Here is a 25,088-nt window from a genome sequence, read left to right on the forward strand (position 1 = left end):
GCAGGCTCCTGGTGGGAGGGACTGGTACCTGCTCACTGGTGGGTGGAGCTGAATCTTGTCCCTCTGGTGGGCAGAGCTGTGTCAAGGAGTGTGTTTATTGGCAGCTGTTAATTCAGGAAGACTTTAGGTAACCTGTCTGCTGATGGGTGGGGCTGTGTTCCCACCCTGTTAGTTGTTTGACCTGAAGCATCCCAGCACTGGAGCCTGCAGGCTGTTGGGTGGGGCCAGGTCTTGGTGCCAAAATGGCAACCTCCAGGACAGCTCATGTCAATGAGTATTCCCTGGGGTATCTGCCACCAGTCCTTGCCCTCACAGTGAGCCACAGTTGACCCCCTGTCTCCCCAGGAGACCCTCCAAGACCCACAGGTAGGTCTGGCCCAGGATCCTATGGAGTCACTGCTTTGCCCTTGGTCCCAGTGCACGTGAAAACTTGTGTGCGCCCTCCAAGGATAGAGTCTCTGCTTCCCCCAGTTCTGTGGAACTCCTACACTTTAGCCCTGTTGGCCTTGAAAGCCAAATGTTCTGGGGGTTCCTCTTCCCAGTGCCAGACCCCCAGGCTGAGGAGCCTGACGTGGTGCTCAGAACTCTCACTCCTGTGGGGGACCCTCTGTGATGTAATTATTTTCCAGTTTGTGGGTCACCCACTCAGCATTTATGGGATTTGATTAAATTGTGAAAGTGCCCCTGCTACCATCTCACTGTGGCTTCCTCTTTGTCTCTGTGTGTAGAATATCATTTTTGGTAGGTTCAAGTCTCTTCTGTTGATGGTTGTTCAGCAGTTAGTTATGATTTTGGTGTTTTCATGAGAGGAGGTGAGCTCATATCCTTCTACTCTGCCATCTTACTGCTCCAGAAGCCTGAGGGTCAGTGTGATATAATGGCAAGCGTACTCTATTTGAAGCTTGGGGCCAAGTCTAGGCTTCCTTTTTACTTTCCCTCTGGCCCCGGGTAAGTCATTTAATTTCTCTGGGTCTTCCTCCAGTCTTAAAATATCACCGACTCTAAACAAAGAACTTTGGGTTGTGCATGCCCAAGCATGGCCACACAGCCTGGGCCTCTTCTTTGCTCCCCAAGGAACAGTCACTACCTGCTCTGAAGGAAACTGCTACCAGGCCTGGCAATTTCTTAAAATAAGACAATGATGAAGGTTGCCACATTGTTTGACACTTCCTTTTATGAAAGATTTCGCTTTAGCATGCAAGGCTGTTTGATAGCATTTTACCCACTGTAGAATTTCTTTCAAAATTGGAGTTAATCTCTGCAACCCTGCCACTGATTTATCAACTAAGCATTTGTAATGTTCTAAATCCTTTATGCTAATTTCAACAATCTTCACAGCATCTTCATCAAGAGTAGTTTCTATGTCAATAAACCACTCTCTTTGCTCAGCCATAAGAAGCATCTCTTCATCTGTTGAAGTTTTATTATGAGATTGAAGCGATTTAGTCGCATCTTCAACCTCAACTTCTAATTCTAGTTATCTTGCTATTTCTACCACCTCTGTAGTTCCTTCCTCTGCTAACGTCTTAAACCCCTCAAAGTCATCCATGAGGGTTGGAACTAACTCCTTCCAAAATCCTGTTAGTGTTGATATTTTGACTTCCTCCCATGAATCACAAATGTTCTTACTGGCATCTAGAATGGTGAATCGTTTCCAGAAGGTTTTCCATTTACTTTGCCCAAATCCATCAGAGGAATTGCTATTGATGGCAGCTATAGCCTTATGAAATGTATTTCTTAAATAATAAGACTTGAAAGTCAAAATTATACCTTGATCCATGTGCTGCAGAATGAAAGTCATGTTAGCAGGCATGAAAACAACATCAATCTCATTGTACACCTCCATCTGACCTCTTGGGTGACCAGGTGCCTTGTCAATGTGCAGTCATATTTTGAAAGAAATGTTTTTTCTGAGCAATAGTTCTCAACAGTGGGATTAAAATATTCAGTAAACCATGTTGTAAACAAATGTGCTGTCATCCAGGTTTTGCTTTTCCATTTATAGAACATAGGAAGAGTAAACTGAGCATCATTCTTAGAGACCCTAGGATTTTTGGAACGGTAAATGAACATTGGTTTCAACTTAAAGCTACCAGGTACATTAGCCCCTAACAAGAAAGTCAGCCTGTCCTTTGAAGCTTTGAAGCCAGGCATTGACTTCTCCTCTCTAGCTATGAAAGTCCTAGATAGCATCTTCTTCCAATAGAAGGCTGTTTCATCTGCATTGAAAATCTGTTGTTTAGTGTAGCCACCTTCATTAATTATCTTAACTAGATCTTCTAGATAACTTGCTTCAGCTTCTACATCAGCACGTGCTGCTTCACCTTGCACTTTTCCTTAAACCTCATTAACCAAGCGCTGCTAGTTTCCAACTTTTCTTCTTCAGCTTCCTCACCTCTCTCAGCATTCACAGAATTGAAGAGAGTTAGGGCCTTGCTCTTTCTTTCTTTTTATTTTTTTTGCGGTATGTGGGCCTCTCACTGTTGTGGCCTCTCCCGTTGCAGAGCACAGGCTCCGGACGCGCAGGCTCAGCGGCTGTGGCTCACGGGCCTAGCCGCTCTGCGGCATGTGGGATCTTCCCGGACCCGGGCACGAACCCATGTCCCCTGCATCGGCAGGCGGACTCTCAACCACTGCGCCACCAGGGAAGCCCTGCCCTGCTCTTGATTAGGCTTTGGCTTAAGGGAATGTTGTGGCTGTTTTGATCTTCTATCCAAACCACTACAACTTTCTCCATCTCAGCATTAAGGCTGTTTCACTTGCTTGTCATTCATGTGTTTACTAGTGTAGCACTTTTAATTTCCTTCAAAAACTTTTCCTTTGCATTCAAAACTTGGCTAACTGCTTGGTGTAAGAGGCCTAGTTTTTTTTGATATACCTTCTTCACCAAGCGTAATCATTTCTAGTTTTTGATTTAACATGAGAGATGTGTGACTCTTCCTTTCACTTGAACATTTAGAGGCCATTGTAGGTTATTAACTGGCCTAAATTCAACATCCTTGTGTCTCAGGGATTAGGGAAGCCTGAGGAGAGGGAAAGAGACAGGGGAACAGGCTGTCGATGGAGCAGTGAGAAAATACACAACATTTATAGATTGCTTGCCACCTTATATAGGTGCAGTTCCTGGCACTCTAAACAATTACAATAGTAACATCACAGCTCACCATAACAAATGAATAATGAAAAAGTATTATAATTTACTTTGTGAGAATTGCCAAAATGTGATACAGAGACACGAAGTCAGCAAATGCTATTGAAAAAAATGCATTTTTTTCCCAATAGACTAGCTTCCAATAGACTAGCCAATAGACTAGCTTGACACAAGGTTGCCACAAAACTTCAATTTGTAGGGGCTTCCCTGGTGGTGCAGTGGTTAAGAGTGTGCCTGCCAATGCAGGGGACATGGGTTCATGCCCCGGTCTGGGAAGATCCCACATGCCACGGAGTGGCTAGGCCCGTGAGCCGTGGCCGCTGAGCCTGCGCGTCCGGAGCCTGTGCTCCCCAACGGGAGAGGCCACAACAGTAAGAGGCCCGCGTATCGCAAAAAAAAAAAAGGAGGAAATCACTCAGAATCTTCACTTAGCCCAGAATGAAAATAATTTAATTTCTTTACCTAAATCTGGTTATAAAAATGTAAGATTACATTTCAAGAGATAACATATACATCCTCCAGCATGAGGTAAGTCTGATTTTTGTATGCCCTTGCTAATGAGAACAGAATTGTAAAGGGTGACCAAGAAAACACAATATGAAGAAGATAAATATGCGGTATGATAAAAATTAATAAATAATTCCATCATCTGAGCTAGATCCATAACCAGGACCTGTGACCCTGAAGTCAGTGATGTGATTTGGACCTGGCTTCCAGGGAGCCCACCATGGAGAAGGGCCTCCTGTATCCATTCTGGATGTTCACTGGACAACTGCCACACCATCCATTTATTGTTCATTCATTCATTCATTTACCCACTCATTTACATAACAAACAGGATTATTAAGTACAGGCCATCCTTTCCCTAGCTGCTGACGATACCAATGCTCCTGTCCTCAAGAAGTTCAACCAAATGTAAGAGACGTTGGCATGTGAATAACGAATATGAGAAATGTATACAGGATGGGACACTCAAATATATTTTGGGTGTAACGACAGAACGATAGAATTGAAAAGGTAAATAGGGGGTTATAAAACAACCAAGATGAGGGAGAACACTCCAGGCTGAGGAAACAGCAGGTGTCAAGGCAAGACAATCTGAAGTAAAACTGTCCCTCAGGCCAGACATGGAAAGATAGAGACATGGTGTGAGAGGCCTTATACCCATTTTAATGTTATAACATGGGGTCTCCAACTTTATTAATTTTTTTATCATGGTAAAATGTGCAGAACATAAAATTTACCATGTTAACTATCTTTAAGTGCACAATTCAGCTTTAAGTACATTCACATTGTTGTGCAACCATCACCACCATCCATCTCCAGAACTTTTTCATCTTCCCAAACTGAAACTCTGGACCTGTTAAACACTAACTCCCTACTCTCCTTTCCCCCAAGCCTCTGGCAACCACCATTCTACTTTTTGTCTCTATGTATTTGACTATCCCAGGTACCTCTTTTAAGTGGAATCATATAATACTTGTACTTTTGTGTCTGGCTTATTTCACTTAGCATCATGTCTTCAAGATTCATCCTGTTGTAGCATGTGTCAAAATTTCATCCCAAACTGTTTTGTTCATGGGTCAGTTAAACTGTTTTGAGGACGCACCTCCAATGCATGGGTAGTATTAATGTATCACATACATGATAAAGAATACACAAAATAGATATTGTCAAAGGATAAGACTAAAAGATTAACTTATTTTTTTCTTTCATAATGAGTTTTCTTGAAACCCCTCTCTGGGCTGCCTGTACCTCTGTTTGGACACTACTGCTAGAGAACATGGAAAAGCATTGCGGAATATTAAGCAGAGGAGCAATATAGTTTGACACTGTGACCCAGCTTTCCATCAGACATTCTCCTCCTGCTGTGTGCTCTGTAGTTAGTGAGGAGGGGCAGGTTTCAAAGACTAGATAATTCAAATCATTAGGTTTGTATTTTTAGAGTGGAATATTCTAGTGAATCTAAGTGTACCTCTCATTCATTGTAATTGCATATCATTCTAACTTCATTCCACATGAAACATTTTGTTGAAAACCATAAAATAACACAGCTACTGGAAAGCACTTACCGGTCACTGTTGATTTTAAGATTGCAGGTGAATGTGCTGGTAGAATTTAAGGGTATCTTGATGTTTTGGAGTATTGTTCAAAATTGTATCAAAGTCAGCCTATTCCTTAACAACAAACCACAAAAGAGGTACTACTAAAATCTGGGGTTAGAACAACAGAGATTGCATAGTGGTTGAAAAAGCATGGACCTTGGAGTCAAGTAGACCTCGGTATAACTCTGACGTTACCGCTTACTAGTTGCGTAACGCTGGGCAAGTGTCTACACCTCTTGTAACCTTAATTTTATTATCTATAAATATTTGACAATAACTTCTTAGCAAAGTTGTTAAGAAATGATGTAATGTACCCACATGCCTAGTACAGATGCTAGTTGTATTGGTGTCATCTTTTTCAGCTATGAACCCCAGACAGGAAAACCAATTTTATTACCTTGTTCCATGCACTAGGACATGTTTAATCCCTCTTTCTGGAATGCCCTCTTCCTCCCAGAAAAAATACAAACTGGATTTCAAGATTCAGATTTCAGTGTCTCTTATTTTGACATTTTAGAGGTCCAATTAAGCTCTTTCTCATCACAATCCCTATATTGATTTACTTGTGTCTCTAATATATTAATAACCACTAATTTCGGGTCAGTGCTGTGATGAGCTGACCAGTTCCCCTTCAGGAAAAAAAGGACTTCTTGCCCCACTGCTGGGAATGTCACCAGCAGACAGCTCCTTTTCAGGAATTATCTCAGATGAGAGCACCTCTCAGGTCATTCTCCCTTTCCAAGATGGCCCCATCCAGTAACCTGAAGGGTGATGATATAAGGGCCCAGGTTCTTCACAGCACTGTGACAAGTCCAAAGGATCATCTCATCTTCAGAACTTGCCTTAGAGTTGGCTAAGGCTTTCACTGAGACCAGATCACAGCTCAAGCTCTCTCTCTTTCTCCCTATCTTCTGCCTGTCCCTTCTCTTGCCCAGGTGGTGATCATAAGAACATTCCCTAATAAACCTCCTGCACCCAAATTTCCACCTCAGAATCTACAACCCAGGAACACAAACTGCAGCCTTACCTCAGGCACTTATTGCTACAATCATTGGTTCACTGCCTGTCTCACTCCATAGGCTGGGTTCACTTCTGGTTACTTTTATATTCTCAGGATCTAGTTGGTATTAACCACGTATTAACTTGTTGGATAAATGCTTGTTGGATAAATTCCTTAAAACTGAGATTTCATTTTCTTTGGTCAAGGAACTCTATTTTCTTCTTTAGTTAAGTTTATTTATTTATATTCTCTATTTTTACAGAAAAAGAAGTTAGAGGAGTTAACTCAAAAATTGACTCCAATTAAATAGTGGGGAAATGGGAATGGCAGAATTGTAAAAGCCAATATACCAATGATACGGATCAATATAATTATAATGAGTCATGGAATCATTTTAAATCATTGAGTAAGTAGTCTTTGAGCTGAGCATCTACCATATACCAGGCACTGCTTAAGTGTTAAAATAAGACTAACTCTCTACTCCCAAGGAAAATTATGTTCAAGTGGAAGAGAGGGGCAAAATAGAACAGAAAAGCATAATTCCAGAGAGCAACAGGTAGTATGAAGGTCACTGAAAGGCATTAGAAAATACCATCCCAAAATATACCTCTCTGGCATGTTGATTACTTTGAACTGAAGGCAATTGAGAAGCAGCGGGTTCAGGAAGAGCTCTCTGCCCTCCCTGTGTCAGGAAGAGGAGAGAATTCTTATCACTGGAGATGGGGAGTTGACATTAAGATGAGTCTGTACCAACAGATCTTACTGAAATAACACTTATATTCCATTAGTTTCCACCATATGTTTCCTGTTCACTTCCCCACAGTTTAATACCCTTAGCTCAAACCCCCTTTTCCTTTGTCTTGCCACATTTCCACAAGTTATCACTCTTTGTTAAAATGATATATAAGCCCCTGGGTCTAACTGCTTTGGGATTCTTGCTTCTTTCTATGAAACCCTCTGTGCCATGTACAAATAGTAACATCAAATAAAATGTGCATGCTTTTTCTCCTGTTATTCTGTCTTTTGTAGGTTCTACTCACATGTCCCAGCCACAGAACCTAAGAGGAGAAAGAGAAAGTCTTTCCTCTTCTACACTGCTGTAGGTAGAATGGTCAGGAAGGACTCTCCCAGAAGGTGAGCAGAGATCTCAGTGATGAGAATGCATACTTGCAGATATTTGGAGGAAAAAATTTGGGGGTGGGAGGGAAGTAGCTAATAAAAGGCGAGGCATTAGGTACAAAACTGACTCTAAGTTTCAGGCAGCTAAATATATACACTAAATTGCTTGTTTTTATCTGGAAAGGGGGCATATTCTAATTCTTAAGAAGAGCCAAAGTTTTTCCTTGAATAAAACTGGATGGCACTGAGAGAAGTAAACAATGTCTTCATCAACTATTTCACAACAAAGACAGAAGCAGAAATCTGTGCCAACTTTTATAGTGACACTGGAGACCTAACATTGAAAAGCATTCAGGAAAGACAAGTTCTGTGAGGGGTACAATGGCTCAGCGTGCTTAGAGCAGCAGCTAGGTGACGTGACCTTTAGGTTTTCTTCTTTACGTAAGAGCTGGATGTCAGACAGTCAAGATTATATTTGCTCTCAAGGGCCTCAGTCCAGGTATCACAGAGTATTCATTTCTTCTCTGACTCATTAATCAAGAAAAAAATTGTTCAGAACAACCTGGGACAAAGGCTTTAATCATAACACTCTATTTTCCTGCTGCATTTAAGACTCACAATTTAGGCTGACTTCATAGAATTCTATTGAAATATCTCCTACCTAGGTAAAGAACTACTTGTTTCCAGTATATAATTCCATTCTTCTCATTTGCAAATGTATACACCACCATCACCACCACCGATTGCTATAAAATAGGGTTTTCAGTTTTGTGGATGCATGTTAAGTTTTATTGAGATGCCAATAAATGAAACAGGCATAAAATTAAGGAAATAGTGTCAAGATATCCAAGGAAGTGGGAAATGGAGATGATTAAGCTATTGCAATAGGGCAGCTTTGCTTAACCTAACTTTGTAATTTTGTTTCCTGACAATTAAATCAAAAGATAGCATTTATCAAACAGCAACAACACACCAGCAGAGGCATGTCACAATAATGCCAGAGAAAGAACATGAATTCCAAAGTAAAAAATTTAGCAGGTCGAGTTTTATCACAGTAGCAGAGGAATGTCATCACATCACAAAACATGTACTGCAACCCTCAAAGCGCTTTGACTTCTCATTACTAATATACCCTACAGATAAAATACCTACTAAGTCAATGAAAGAGTTGCATTTAATTTTGCAGATATTTAAAGCACCTGTGATCAAATCCAAGCTCTACCACCTGAAGGAGTTTAGGACATGCCACCCCCAAATTTGTTACTTTGGTACATTGATCATTTTGAGCTGAAAGCACTTGAAAAGCAGCAAATGCAGGGAGAGGCTTTCTCTGCACTCCCTTATCTGCCTAGAGACAGATCCTCCGAAAGGAGCTCAACTGTCAACCAGGGGACGCCGACTCCTCTCACAGGACAGGAGACTAGAAGTGACATCACAGCCAGACAGACTTTGTCACCAACTATTTCGTATCCCTGTGGTTCTTCTAAGGGCCCATTCATCTTTCCTAAAATTATTTACTCTCCCCTAAGTGGCCTACATTTCTCCTCTCCTTCCCCTATTAAGATAGTATATAAGCTCTCTAATCCTAACCTTTTTTGAGTTATTCACTTCTGTTTTCCTGTGATGCTCACGGGCATGAAACATTCAAAATGAATACCCTCGTATACTTTTTCTCCTGTTAAGCTGCCTATTGTTTGTTTAGTTCATAGGCCCAGCTATTGAATGTAGGAGGGTAGAGGGAAAGTCATTTCTCCTTTATATACCTACTTTTTCAACTATAAAACCCCAACTGAAAAGGTGTTGGGATCAAATAACAATGTGTGAAAGCCCCTGGCTGACACAGCTTCTGGCGGATGACAGTCACGATGTCTTTCCTTCCCTCCGCTTCCCTTCCTTTCCTCTTTCCACAACCTAGTATAATAAGAAAGCTATATCCTGAATGTAGATAACAGTCATAAGTAGCCTCCTTTTTGGGCCTGGAGCAAGTGTACAAACGGAGGCTGCAAACCTTATCTACATATTTAAAAGTTGTAAGTCAAGCTGGCAAACTGTTAAATAAAATATGTTATATCCTTCCATCTTGAATAAATATACCTTCATAACAATCTGGAAGGCCAAGTTCAAGATTAGATCTCTCAGGTCCCTCGGAGTTTCATGCCAAAATTTAGCAGGAGGCCCTGGGCACAATCCCTCTCCCCAGTCATGAGGCCTGTATCCCTACCCTTCCCTCTACCAGCTCCTCCACCCACAAAGGGCCTGGTAAGCATGGAGTGAACACTCCAGCATGATCGAGTTCCAGACAGACCTCCAAAACCGACTGGCCCTGGAGCCAAAGGGTGTGGCGACCACAGTCTGTCCTAAGGAGAAAGGGATTGGGAAGAGGTCCCATCAGGCCTTGGTGGCAGTGATTAGGACCAGTTGAACAGAAAATTCCATGGTCCCAGATGCCCTGAACTTAGTCTAGAAATGAGGTTAAGGATCCCAGGCAGCCAGGAACCTTGGCCCCAAGGACTCCTCACCTGCTTGGTGGAGAGGGGGCCACAGGGGGGCGCTCTAAAGCTCCACCTGAAGCCAAGTCTTGCCTGGTGCTCAGGGTGATACTGCTGACACGTTTAGCAATTCTTCCAATAATCCACCATCACCAGGAAATCAGTACCCACAAAAACACTGAAGTTAATATGATTAGGGTATCAAGAAAAAGTAATTCTATAAAAAGACCGTTTTCCCTTTTCCTGTATCAACAGAAGCAAAGATGAATGTAGCTTGAGTACTTTTCTCTCACTCATCTTTTCCCCAACTATATCACTATTTTAAGTTTCGTTTCTATCTGTGCTTAGCACATCTGAATTTTCTCTCTCCCTCTTCCTCTCCTTCCTTTCTTCCATTAGCTCATCCCTCCCTCTTGATTTCTCATCTTGTGCTTTGATAAACCCATCATTTTTGTGGACAAAAAATAGAATTAGAAGCTGTGTTTGCTACCTTTAAAAAAGTTATATCTAGAGGTACATCAGTTAAATATGGAAGGAATAAATTTTCCCATCACAATGTGGTAGTAGTGGAATAGCTCAAACTTTCTTGATTTCTGGGACTCACTTTATTTGATCCAATGTGTCCTCTAAAAACTGCAAAATACCTTTACTGGAAAAGAAAGAAAGTAAAATATCATGCTTCTTTTGGGTTTCTATGCATGCAACGAGAGAGAAGTTACTTAGCTTTAACAGTGCGTTACACTGTTAACAGTCACATTGCTGATCCAAATACTTCCCATTTCACTAAAGGCAGGTAAAGGGGAAGGAGTTACTTTTACAGTACTCAAAGAACAGGCAGGAACAAAAAGGACTCATAGCACCAGGAGAGAACCATGCACGAACAGCTGGACAATTACTTTTATTCCACCCTTCATTACCCCTTGAACAAAAATCACCAAATCTTCCAGTGTTAACAGCTCATCCTCCTCACTTACAGGTTAGTTTGTATTCTTAAAAATCATTACAAATTGGGCTTCCCTGGAGGCGCAATGGTTGAGAGTCTGCCTGCCGATGCAGGGGACAGGGGTTCGTGCCCCGGTCCGGGAAGATCCCACATGCTGCGGAGCGGCTGGGCCCGTGAGCCATGGCTGCTGAGCCTGCGCGTCTGGAGCCTGTGCTCCGCAACGCGAGAGGCCACAACAGTGACAGGCCCGTGTACCAAAAAAAAAAAAATCATTACAAATTAACTGTTCCCATAATCTGACCAAGTCTAACTTAGTCTTTGAGCCATTTGTCCTCATACTGCAAAATATCTTATTCTGTATAAAGTCCATGCAGGAGAGTGGCTCATTTATTGTCACCATAGTGAGAACATTTCAGGATTTCATAAAAACAACCAATCAATCCTTTTATAATGAAAATGATATGATAGCCTTTGTGAAAAAGAAAACATCGCAGACCTAACATGAATTGGAGATGTGATTTTTTTGTTGTTGTGTTATCTGCAGCTGTGAGGACATTTAACCCACCCACTCTCACTCTTTCACCTGATACTAGCAAAACTATGCACTGGCCAAAAAATTAACCAGAAGCTTAGCGTGGCCACAGAGGATAAAAGTAACTGACCAACTATCTTAGTCGATTTGGGCTGCTGTTACAAAAATACCATAAATGGGGTGGCTTAAACAACAAACATTTGTTTTTCACAGTTTTTGCAGTTGAGAAGTCCAAGATCAAAGTTCAAGGTGCTGGTAAGGACCCCCTTCCTGGTGGACAGATGTCGGACTTTTCAAATCCTCACATGGCAGGGAGCAGAGAGGGAGGGAACAAGATCTCTCGTGTTTTATGAGGGCACTAATCCTATTCATGTGTGCTGGCCACGATTCCAAGGGCAAAGATGGAACAGTTAACGAGAAAGATAGGGTGCCTTTCATGGACTGGCGGGGGGGGGGGGGGGGGGCGTGAGAGATGGGAGGGGAAATGGGTCGATAATAGACAATAAATAAGGAAACAAACAACATAATTTCAGACAGAGATAAGCCCAGTGAAGATGTTAAAATACCCTTCTCTCCCCATTCTGCACCTCCACCCCATCCCCACTTATCTTCTCTGAATGACAATGTTTTCTGACAACCTCTCCGCCCAATCCCGAATAGACCATTTCCTCCTTCTGCGGATGCCCTGATCCCATGTCTACCTCTCGCCTGCACCTTTATTGTATTTATTTACCTGTCTTATCTTTCCCTACGAGACTTCAAGCCCCTTTGGAGTAAAGGTCAGACACTTTTTCTTAATGATTTTGTAGTTGTTATTCCTGGCACATATTCTGTTTTTTGCACACCGTATAACATATTCAATAAACGCCAATTAACTGAACAAACCTGTTGAAGGAATAAGGATGCCACTAACTGTAGCTAGCATTGAACTATCATTGTGCAACTTGAGGCTTAGTAGGAATGACTACATGGATGTGATCACAATCTTTTACAAAGATTTTATGATAATCTCATTAGAATCATGTTCTATTGTTTAATTTAGTAGCTCTCACCCCCTGTACCATTTAAAAAATATTACAGCTTAGGATTCACACTACTAAAGCGACATCAGTCAGAAATTGAATGAAACGGATAAACTGTATAGTTAAGAGGTGAGCCCAGGGACACCGAAGAACGATGTAACATTTCCCAGAATCCTAGAGAACTTGCTTCCAGAGACAGAACAGTAAATTGTATTACTCAGATAGCAACACAGCACTGAAGGACAACCAACTAAATAATTTGAGGCTGCATTCCAGTATTGGAAAGCACACTGTGACCTCACGATGGCTTTGCTTCGGGGCCATCTGTCTGAGGGCTCTAACTAGCTCAGGTCTTTATTCAGTGCCTCCCAGGGAACTGCCAGTTCCAAGGTAGGCAGAGGAAAAACTCTTGGCATTGCAATAATAAAGAACCTCTTAAGGTGATTTAGGACTCATCTGCATGATAAAGGGTAGAGTACAGATGAGAGAGTGCAAACCACAGAACTGATTGCTTCCAACATTAATGAAAAAATGCCTTCTATTGTTGCCACACCAGTTACAGAAGAATCATACTAAAAGCTCTATTAGGCATTAGGTATCAGCCTTGGACTTTATTAAGAGTTACATCTTTAAAATGTTACTTATCAGGAGGTCAGCCTATCTTTACAGCTCTGATGTGCTCCTCTACGCTCCCTGATGATTTTTCTCCAGCACAGTCAGGTCTAGGACCATAGATTAACTCCTACGTCTTTCCTTCCACCTTCAGAGACAGGATCCAACAGAGCACAGGAAAACCACAAATCCAGCGGAGTACATAAGAAGGCTGAAGTCTTCTGCAAAGTAACCAACAAATATCTACTGTATTCTGTGGTCACAGACTTATTTTTTTTTTAAGCTAAGTTTAGGAAGAGAATAGCAAAAAGTATTCCCATTTTTATTTTACTAATGGAAAATCTGGATCAAAAAGATGCTGAATTAGTGAACCTCGGAAAGAAGAAACATGTTATTAGGGAAAAAGCAGTAGGCTTTTCCTGAATTCCTTATTTGTGGTCTCTTCATCAAAAGACAGAAAAGAGTTGAAACAGATTAGTAGATTAGTAAATTTGGGCTAACACAAGGCAAGTCCTGTTCTAACATTATGGTACCCATCATTCCTAAAATTAAAAATAGCTACTATTTATGGAGCACATGCCATGTGTCAGCCAATATTCTAGGTGTTTCATGTACTTATCTAATTTCATTCTCCCAATAACACTGTGTGGTAAGTATCATTATCCTATTTTCACAGATAGAGAAACAGAAGCTCAGAAATTTTAAGTGATTTGCTCAGTCTTATAGGTAGTAAACTGAAGAGCCAGGATTGGAAACCAAATATACGTGACTTTAAAATTTGCATTTTTTCCAGTTCATACATGGTCTTGAGAAAATTAATTTCAAAGCTCAAATAGTACCCCTTCCCCATTAAAAAAAAAAAAACCATCTTTAAGGACAAGACTTGACTTTGCATTTTAATCCTGAGCTATCAGGATTTTTTAAAAGCATTAACTCATAGTAGGAAGCTTTAAAGATTTAATTTAAATGCATTTAACTTACTTAATTTAATTAATTTGCATCACTAAGTCCACGCACATTTTTTGAGGAAAGAGACCTTCTAATTACAAGCTTGTCTCATTGGTCGCTCTAGCCTCATTGTAGTTTTTCAATCCGGAATGACAGCTCATGGTAGGATTATGAGAGCTTAAACACAGTGTGCCTCAAAGTGGGAGAGACAGGTTCTGGGGGATCACATAACAGGTACTGCAGTGGCTACTTAAAACGTCGCACAGCATCCACATCAAAATGATGTTTACTAGACCAAATGACCTTTGAGAGAAAGGGAGAAGTAAAAGAGAGGGTGGATGGGAAGGGAGAGCAATTCAGGGCCTGAGACAGGACATGTTATACTAACTGTGCCAATTATCTTATGACCATCACAAAATAACTGAAGTTATTTCCTCAGCGGTCATTCAATCTAAGCGTGCTAAACGTCTCTTACCATATTTGCATGTTATTCGATTCACTCTAAAGGAATGAACACCTATGTGATTTTCAAGAAATCCTATTATACTATCCGATGACTATAACATCCCTTATTTTCCCAGACATAATTGTAGTTTCAGGCCCCTATTTAATATAACCACAATCACAGTTCAGTACAATTACCTAGATAGATCTCCTGGTGTGACATCTCACACCTGTCTATTGAGATAAACTATCTTTTGTAGGTTTCTAAATCATTTGCTTTCTAGTGCTTCCCACGTCTTAAATTGGGTGCAGGAGGGAGAAGAAAAGAGGGATGTAGCAGGAAAAAAAAGACATGACAATATTAAGAATAATTCAGAATTGGCTTTTTTGGTTGTTTTTTTTTTGGTTATTTTTTTTGTGTTTTTTTTCCCGGTACACGGGCCTCTCACTGTTGTGGCCTCTCCCGTTGCGGAGCACAGGCTCCGGATGCGCAGGCTCAGCGGCCATGGCTCACGGGCCCAGCCGCTCCGCGGCATGTGGGATCCTCGTGGACCGGGGCACGAACCCGTGTCCCCTGCATCAGCAGGTGGACTCCCAAACACTGCGCCACCAGGGAAGCCCCAGAACTGGCTTTTAAACTATGGAAGGACATAATAAATTTCTCCTACAACTTGTGAATTACTTTCATTTTCTTATTTTCTTACTTTCCTCCTTATAGAGGAAGGTAATGTTTGATTTTCTCCTCTGCCTTAATTGCTTCCTTTGCAAGTGCAAGAGTAAGAGGAAAAGAGCTGGGAGTGCAGGAACCAAGGCCATGGGTTTCTTGTAGGTTACCTTGTAATTTCTGGTTGTACTCGGTCCTGTGAGACTGGCTCCTCGTCAAGGTACCAGAGAAGTCCCCAGGAACACTGCTCTCAACCACAGGGTCAGTCTTCCTTCTCTCCAGCATATAGAGCCTGGGCCTCGGGAAGGGCAGGCTCTTTTTCCTGGTGCCCATAGTTTCTTTCCCGGGGGCTTCTTTGGGCTCCATGGGAGGCAGAGACCAGCTCTAGGGGCCAGCGGGCAATGGCTGGCTGCTAAGGGGCCTCAGGGTAAATGTTAAAGCCGCCAGCCTGAGGAGCTTAACTGCCCCCTTCTAACCAACCGGCTTCACTCCAGGGTTACCTAGCTGTGACTGCCCTCCACGGAGTCCCAGGGCTCCACCCCTATGAGGTCATTCTTTTTTATACCTAGAATCCAACAGGGGAAGCTGCCACCTGTTACCTGAGAGACCTGCCGAACCGAGCTAGGCAAAGCAGGGACTGCGCTGCAACATGCTGCTGAAGCAAACAAACATCCCATTGTGTGGGCCGAGGGCTGGGAGTCCGGGGAAAGGATAGCGAACAAGGTGAGGCGGGAGGAGGGGAAGCGCGCGTGTGTGTACCCAGCGGCTTATGTGTTCAGTGTGGGCCGCTGGGTGTGTACAGGTGCGCTGGGACACTGCGATGCGGTTCTGCTGCCCCGAGCCAGAAGGGGCTCGGGGGTGACTCTCAGCTAGAGTCACCCACACGTGACCGCGGAGCTAGTGTGGAGCCATGAGAATTTGCATCTGCATCACAACAGTGGGGACAGGATCGTTTTTTAAGGATTACTGTGCGCCCTCAAAGTCGTGCTTCCGCCTTTAAACACCGAACATTCAGAGATTATTTGCTAAAAACGTACTTGCCCAACCCTGATCCGCATTCCTGAGGAAACAAGGGTTTGCACTGGAGAGGGGTTCGGCTGCAGGAGCCAGAGGAGGGAAAGGTCTAGAGCCTTTCCGATTTCTTGCTCTCCACGTGCTGCCCTAGCCTGAAATTAGTCTTTTCAGTCCCAACCCCGTCCTTCTGGGTCCTGATCCTTGGGAAAATAAGCACTGGGCCAGGGTGTGATTTCTGTAAGATCTTTTCCCGACCCTCTCGCAGATGGAGTGTCCGAGAAAGGCAGCTCACCTTAGGAAAATAAGAGGAGGGAAAATGTTTGAAACTGAGAAGAGACACTAGACAGTGGAAAGGCCTGGGGGGTGGGGAGGAGTGTAGAAAGGCAAATAGTGACAGGCCTTTCATTAGTTTTTTTGAAGTTGTTTTCCTCGTATTTACTGAGATTTCTCAAGAGGAAAATTCTCAGAAGCTCTGGGAATATGTCAAGTGTTTTGTATGCCCTCGTTAAAGAAAAGAGAGACCCTGAGGAGGAAAATAGATTCTTTTTTATTGCAGTGGGACTGCCAAAATCTAGCTTTGTGCTGTCCACTCTGAATCATGGTTAACTCTTGTTAGACAAGGTTTATAAATGAGGGAAAAGAGGGAAAAACCATTTTTCCAACTCAGGATGTGTGGGCTGAATACAATTTGCATAATTATCTTAGAAGATAAATGACAAATCTTCACCCACTATAGAGACATCTATATATAGCTTGGCATATTGAATGGCTTGTATTTAATATAATTGATAGTCTCTTTTTTTTAACAAGCCCTCCCAAATACATTTAATAAATGCTTTTCAAGGCACATTCTCTGCGAAGATGTAAAATCAGCTTTTTTGATTCACATTAAAAATGTCTCAATTGTATTCTAATATTATATATACATATATGTATATGATATGTTTGTGTGTATTTGCCTGGTTAATAACAGACATATACTCTTAAATATAGTACTACTGCAAAATTGTGCAATTAAAACTACAGGACTTATGGGAAATATGGGGTTACGGTTAGAGCACTCAAAAACTTTGTCAGTGATCCATTTTTTAAAAAAAGATAAAAAACTAAAAAAAATGGTAGCACAGTTTTACATGTGATAAATGGTTAAGAAATACAGAAATATTACAATAAATGTGGCATTTTGTGTTGAAGAAGCACTGACCTTTGCTTGTGGAAGTGGGTATTAGAAGGGTTACAGCTTCTGAGTCATAATAAAATGATGGAAGCAGTGATATTTGAAATCAGATGGAAGTGTACATCACCAGATGTGGATGGGTGTGGCTAGTCCCACAGGCCATGAACTGAAGTCGCTGGTAATCTTGAGGGGTGTTCACGTGTGAGTTTTATGTCCTCCCCTGTAGCTCAGGGCACCTGGGTACAGTTTTCTGCATTCACCTAGTGTTTCAAGTAGATGAAATCACACATAAGCAAATGTGAAATTGTGTTATGCTCAAACAGTTCCCTAATATAACAGTTTTGTTGGAACAAACTTATGTTTTCAAAACAAGCATTATAGCAGAACTGACTGTAGTAGCTTTATTATATTTTAGAAACTTCATCAATTGAGAAGATACATAATATAGCTACCATGAATTCAGTAGTAAATATATTTTTCAATTTATTCACAATAGTTTCTATGTTAACTTTAAAAATAATAGGTAAATTCTTTCAAAACCACCTTTTAATCAATCAGTGAATGGCGCAGACCTCGTTAGTTGTTTTCTCAGTATTCATTCCTACCACCTCCCACTCCATGCCATTCATGGCCAACAGACCCTTATTTTGTTCAGGGTAACATTAGGCTTGGCCAATCATAATGATAATTTTGTGTCCATTTTCTAGTCTCTGTTGTCACTAGAGGTGGCCATGTAATCCTAGTCCTGGCAAGTGAGACCTCAGTGGTGGCCTGCTAGAATGAGGGTAGGAGTTGGTTCTGGGAAAGCATTTGCTTCTCTAATAAAAGGTGTAGAAACAGCTGGCTTCAACCTTCCCCCTTTGTCCAAACTTGATCACAGGTGTAATGCATGGAGCAGTTGCAGCCACCTGTGTCCATAAGAAAAGACGGGAGAACCATGGGCTCTGATAACATTGAGCTACTGAACAAATATTAGTGGCCATCCACCTTTAGAGTTTCTGTTAAGAGGATAAAAAAGGACCTTCCGTCCTAAAGCCATTGTTAGTTGGAGTTCTTGTCAGTACGTTTCTAAGGAATTCAACAGAGAGTGCTTGATATAAAATGAATTCATAGTTCTTTTGCTTATGTATTTGACACTGTTCAAGCCAATGTGTTTAGAATCACCAGCATAAAACATGGTTTACCTTTGCTGCCAATAAAAACAGCTGGGTTAAAAAGATTTTGGGTGTCTTGTCACTGAGGCATTTTCTAGAATATGAATGAGACTGGAGGAAAAAAGGCTTCTAATTTGTCTGTTTTATATTTTATGACAGAGGTACAAAAGTATTTCCATACAAGGATTTTATATTACTTAATAAAATATTGATATTAAGACTCTTAAATTAATTTTACTGGGAGTAAAGCGCAAGCAGTTCATGGCTCATTATTTAAAAAAATACTAGGTAGTGAATCCAAGACTCAGTTTTAATTTTGGCTAAATCAACTTCATGACACTACAAGTGACCTAGTTTCTCTCAGTCCCAACTTCTTCATCTGCAAAAGCTAATAATGAGTTAGCCGTTAGTGCTATTCACTGAATATATTCACAGAGTGCTGCACTGCCCTGCACCCTTTCAACTTAGGTGTGGCTGTGTAACTTGCTTTAGCCAAAGAAACTGATTAAAAGTGATGTGTGACCTAAATGAGGAGGAAATCCAAAAAAGAGGGAATATATGTATACGTATAGCTGATTCATTTTGCTGTGCAGTAGAAACTAACACAACATTATAAAGCAACTGTACTCCAATAAAAAATTTTTTTATTGTGTTACTTCTGGAAAAGTGTTAAGAACAGGTGTGTGATTTGCTACAGCTTTCTTTCCCTTGTCCATGGTGGCTGGCAAGATTCCAGGCAGCGGATGAGTCCTGGAAGAAGGATGATTTGGAGCAGAGCCCCAGTCACCCCATAATGGTTGTGTAGTTTGAGCATGAAGGAATTCTTTGCTCCTTTAAGCTACTGAGACTTGGGGCTATATTTTTCTTTTTTTACTACTTCAACATAAACCTAGACTATCCTTATTGATGTAGGGTGTAGAGTAAATGATACATAAATCTTCTCCTGGTCTGGCATTATACGATTTCCAGATTCTAAGATCCAGTGCTATTAGGTTGTAAAACTCCTAATTCCAAAACAGAAATCACATCTCTTGAATATAGTCATAAATAAATTGGACTGGAGGAAGGAAAAGAACTTACTAGTTTAAGTTAGGAACTTATTATAGGAGTACAGGCAAGAAATGCTTGGACTAGGGTAGTGGTGGTAGAGATGGAGAAATGCTAATGGATTCAAATACATCTTAAAAGTTGAGCTGACAAAACTTGTATACAGTTGATTGAGGCTAATGAGTAAGAAGAGGAATGAAGGGTGAATTCCAGGTTTTCATAGTGACTAATTGAGAGGATATTACTGCTATATGCTAAAACAGGAAGAAAGAAGGACAAGGGGAAGAGGAAGTTTGGTGGGGTTGTCAAGAATTCCATTTAAGAATAGACTAAGTTTAAGATGGCTGTAAGATACTCAAGAGAAATATCAGGTAGACTTTGGATTTGTAAATTAGGTGTCACTATTTAGATCTTAGATTAAAAATTGGGAGTCATCATAATATATATAATATTTAAAACCATGCATTGATGAGACCATTTAGGAAGAAAATATATCCAGAAGAGAAGGACCAAAATCAAGCCGTGAAGAACTCTAAGTTTGAAGGTAGCGTTGGAGGAAACCCAGCAAAGTAGGCAGAATAGCCATTGAGGTGGGAAAAATAGCAGGAGAATGTTGCATCACAGAAGTCTGGAAGCAAGTTTTTCCAAAATGAAGGAGTAGTCAGTCTGCTGAAAGGCCAAATCAAATGAAAATAGAAAATGATTCTCTGAATTTGGCACAATGTTGGTCATTCACAAACTTTTCAAAAGCAGTTTCAGTAATGGGGTAGAGGTATAAGCCACAATGGAAGGGACTCCATGAAAGGAGGTAAGGAAGTTGAAACACGTGGGAATAACACTTCTGAAGAAGTTTGCAATAATTTGTTATTATTAGGTAACTACTATATATAAGGATTATACCTAGGTAAAATAGTGAGGAAGGAAGAATCATATCCATATTTACAAAATTGGAAACAGGTTCAGAGAAGTTGAATAATTTTCCCAAGATGACACAACTCATAAATAATGGAGTAAAGACTCAAATTCAGGCCTTTCTTTCTGTTGTTGTTGTTGTTTTTTTGCGGTACGCGGGCCTCTCACTGTTGTGGCCTCTCTCGTCGCGGAGCACAGGCTCCGGACACGCAGGCTCAGCAGCCATGGCTCACGGGCCCAGCCGCTCCGTGGCATGTGGGATCCTCCCGGACCGGGGCACGAACCCGTGTCCCCTGCATCGGCAGGCGGACTCCCAACCACTGCGCCACCAGGGAAGCCCCAGGCCTTTCTTTTATAGCAAAGCCTGAGGTCCTAGCCACTTTGCTACATGTAAAGCGCCAGCAAACTGCCTGACACACAGCAAGTACGCACATGCGCTTTTCAGCATTAGAAGCATCTAGGAACAATTCTCATTACCTATCCTTTACTCCTTGGGATGAATCTGAGGGATCTGAAATCTTATCTACATCTCAAGTGATTTTCACGCAGTTAAACTTGGACAATTCCTGCAAGCATTCTCCTTGTCTCCAGCGTCTCCACTCCAATTCATCTTGCCCAACACCTCTTGAATTTCCTTTCTAAACCATAAATCAGATCAAGTCGTTCTTCAGATTAAAAAGCTTGATGGATGGTTTCCCACCACATGTAGAAGGAAATCCAAACATTCTCTAGGCTGCAATCAGACTGTCTAGTTTCATTTCTGATTACTTACTATTCTAGTTATTGATTGCTGAATAACAAATCACCCCCAAAAGAGTTGCTTAAGGCAATGATTGTCATTGTGTTAGCACTCACAGTTTCTGTGGGTCAGGAATTAAGGGAAGGCTTAGCCAAGCAGTTCTGGCTCAGGTCTCTCATGTCCTTGTAGGTAGATGTTGGCAGGAGGCGAAATAGCAGGCCGTCAGAACAGCTGCGGGTTGACCAGGCAGACTTCTCTTCTCATATGGTTTCAGAGCCTCTTTGATCTCTCCACGTGGCTAGTTTGGGCTTCCTTTCCAGCATGGCAGCCTAAGGGAAGTCAGATTGCTGACACTGTGGCTCAGGGCTGCAAAGGGGAGAGTGTCCACCCTTAAGACATATCCTATGAAGTCACATAGTGTCACTTCCGACCTAGTCTCAGAGCCTACCCAGGTTCAAGGAGAGGGAACACAGACCCTACCTTCTCAATGGGAGGAGTATCAAAGTCACGTTATGAGAAAAGCTTACAGAAGGGGAGAAAGTGCCGTGGCTGTCTTTGGAAAATGCAATCTGCCTCATATATACCCATCACATTCGCCATATTCTAGTCTCTTAGGATTGATTTTATTCAAGCTGTTTCTTTTACTTGGAATAGCTCTCCCCATCCTGTGAAGTCCTATTCATCCTTCAAGCCCCAGCTTAAATGTCCCCTCTTCTGTGACATTTCCCTTCTGTCCCCTGAGAAGAGTCACTCACACCCGCCTCTGGAATCACGTAGTGGCACACCTCTATCATAGCAGAGGGAGCTGTGTATATTCTGTGATTTGTTAGATTATGAGCTCTTCAGGCTATTTGCCTTTGAAATCTCATGACTAGCAATATGAGATCAATGGATGTTTGTTGCCGTGGGGGTCAGGAATAGCAGCTTAAGGTCTTGTGCAACCTGCTAATTCATGGGGACAGGCTTAGCTGTGAGTCACAGTATTTTTTTGTTCTCTGTCTGATTAGTACTTTCTTTCCCAGAAAAGGAGGGTATAGATCTGGAAACAAAGGAGAAGATCAGGGAATATTAATTCCTCAAAGATAAGGTCATTAATGCATTTGTGAGATGACCATAATGCCAGTTTTGAGAGCTCCCTATTCAACTATAAATTGTTCACAGTGACCCCGTTATCTTGTAGGTGTGTTTTTATACCCACCTCTATGCTTCCTGAAAGCAATAATTTCTGTCAATGCACTGACCAAGCAGCAGCATAATGATCCTGTCAGCAAACAATGGATGGGAGCTGAGGTTTGGAAGGAGGTAAACCTTCTAATGTTTTTATCCTTTTGACTGAAGTAATTTTAGCAATGATATATGATCACAGTTGGGCCCTTGTCTCAGCTGTAATGAATCATCCATTACAAGATTTTCAAGTTGTCAGGGGGGAAATCTATCTTGGGAAAGGGAAGAATCTTTGCAAGTGCCTGAGATAGCCTGGTTATGACCAAACCCAGCTGCATAAGCAAGAAAAAGTGTCAGTGGAACCTTTGAAAACCATCTATATAATGATGGCAGAATCTAAGTCAGAGCAGTGGGTTCAATTTCCAACAGTCTATGCTCTTCAGACTACATCTAACAGTTATTCCAGCAGAAGAGCAACTTGGGTCAAAACAATCGATACACGAGATGAGCTGTTCTCATTTTCCAGGGAGAATCCAGAAGACTTTTTTTTTTTGCCCCCTCTCTCCAATTTCTCCCATCTTTATTCCCTAAACTCTGGGCTTAATTGGTGTTAACTAGCTTCTAAGTATGAGATGGTACTATAGAGACTTTTAATTTTAGTTGTAAGCAGCCAGCTTTCTGTTTCTTTATTGTAAATATGAATAATTCAGAAACCATTTATTGAAAAATAAAATCTTGATATTATAGTTGAATATTTAAATTTACTGTCATGGCACCATGTTTCCTATGCAGGACTATAGGCTGCAGAGTCATAATACATGGCCATTAAATGATCGTAGAGATTCAACTTAAAAGAAATGATCTTTTGTTCTTCTACCTCCAAGGCATTTTCTTTTTTATTTCACTTGTTTTTCATTTGTGCAGAAACCTGTTTGTTGTAAAAGCTCAGTATATCGACTCCAGGCAGCTGCTTGTGCTTTCTCAGTTTGGAGGTGAAAAGCAGTAGTGGTAGATAGCTAGGAGAAAGAGTGTATTTTTAATAAATGTAGCAAAGACTCACATAAATCAATTAAGCTAAGAAGCATTTTTTATGGATTAAGTGACTTCTAAAAGTACATTGGCCACTGAACTATCCAGAAACATTAGCCTCATGAATTCTGAAATTTCTCCATGACTCTTCCAGTTTCTCTCTTGCCATGGGATAAACCATTCAGCCTCCCTGACTACGTTTCTTCAGCGTTCAAGGCTGAGATTCAGATCAAACTCTGCATTTTATGGATCTGTATTGCTATTCCTTCAGAGAATATTATTAAATTCAAAATTATAGTATCCATAGCAACCATAACTAGGTCAGTTTGCACTTGGAGTAACAAATAACAGCAGAGCTTCTATATCCTTTTCCAACCAGCCTCTGGGCTTGCAAAACTTTGTTAGACTGCTGAAAGTAAGTGACTTTGCAGGAAAAGGGCCTACTAACACCTGGGAGAGTTATTTTCTTATTTGTGATCCACACACTCAGAAAACTTCATGCCAATTAGACAATGTGTATATGATTTTACTTCACTCAACCAACATGATTCTTTGAAAAATGAGTTTTAGTTGTGAAGCTTTATTTCTTTTAGAATATTGTGATTAGTGTCTAATAAAAACAACACCTGCAGAATTCTTGTAAAAAGGATTGGAGTGACATGGGGGTATCTTCTTTCCACTTTGGTCACAGTTAATGTTTTACCCCAAAGATACTGTTTTCTTATTAAACAGAGAAATAGTCATTGTTCCTTCCCATTCACCATGCAAATATTTTGATCTAACAGTATATATAACGTGATATATTTTTATGAAAGAAAGCAATTATATTTATGTACATACAATTACACATTTGGAAAAATCTGGACAGATACATACACAGACAGTGGACCTGGAAGGGAGAAGAGGGGAATTTTCCCTTTTCACTTGAAACATTTAAGCATGTCTGTGTTGGACATATTTTTAAAATTTTATTGAAGTATAGTTGATTTACAATGTTGTGTTAATTTCTGCTGTACAGCAAAGTGATTCAGTTATATATACATTCTTTTTCATATTCTTTTCCATTATGGTTTGTCACAGGATATTGAATATAGTTCCCTGTGCTAGAAAATAAGACCTTGTTTATCCATCCTATATATAATAGTTTGCATCTGCTAATCCCAACTCCCAGTCCTTCCCTCCCCCACACCCCTCCCCCTTGGCAACCACAAGTCTGTTCTCTATGTCTGTGAGTCTGTTTCTGTGTTTTAGATAGGTTCATTTGTGTCTTATTTTAGATTCCACATATAAGTGATATCATATGGTATTTGTCTTTCTGACTTACTTCTCTTAGTATGATAATTCCTAGGTCCATCCATGTTGCTACAAATGGCATTAGTTTGCTCTTTCTTATGGCTGTGTTGGACATTTTTAAACGACCTACTAGTTACTAAGTCCTTTATAGCACTGAATTCTTCAAGTCACCCTCACTATCAAAATACTATCTTCTTTCAAATCAATAAGCTGACAACAATACCAAGACTAGCTACTATTTATAGAACACCTATTATGTGCATGTTATTTGCATACTGTAACTCATGCACCCCTCAAAACAGTCCTCAAATATTGTCATTCTTGTTACACAGATGCAGACCTGAGACTGAAGGAAGTTACATAACTTCACTCTAGAACATCTGGTAGAGGGCAGAAATGAGATTCTAGCCCAGAAGCGTCAGGCTCTCAAACCTGTGCCTTTCCCATCAAAGTACATTTTTCTTCATAAAAAGAGAACTCTCCACCTTTTCTGTAGTCTCTGGGTGGGTGATTCCAAAAGAAAAATAATG

At 41.0% G+C, this 25,088-nt stretch overlaps 1 protein-coding gene across 1 annotated transcript in view; it reads right to left on the reverse strand.

The window, feature by feature from the left end:
* The window catches only part of ARHGEF38 (Rho guanine nucleotide exchange factor 38), a 154,369-nt gene extending 138,954 nt beyond the window's left edge, over positions 1 to 15,415 (reverse strand). Inside the window, exon 1 of the mRNA XM_019927755.3 lies at positions 15,200 to 15,415. Coding sequence (XP_019783314.1) covers positions 15,200 to 15,395 — 196 coding nt within the window. The 5' untranslated portion in view covers positions 15,396 to 15,415. The remainder of the gene's footprint in view (positions 1 to 15,199) is intronic.
* Between the last annotated feature and the right edge of the window lie 9,673 nt (positions 15,416 to 25,088).

Source organism: Tursiops truncatus, chromosome 5 (assembly GCF_011762595.2).
Source record: "Tursiops truncatus isolate mTurTru1 chromosome 5, mTurTru1.mat.Y, whole genome shotgun sequence".
Lineage (NCBI taxonomy): Eukaryota > Metazoa > Chordata > Mammalia > Artiodactyla > Delphinidae > Tursiops > Tursiops truncatus.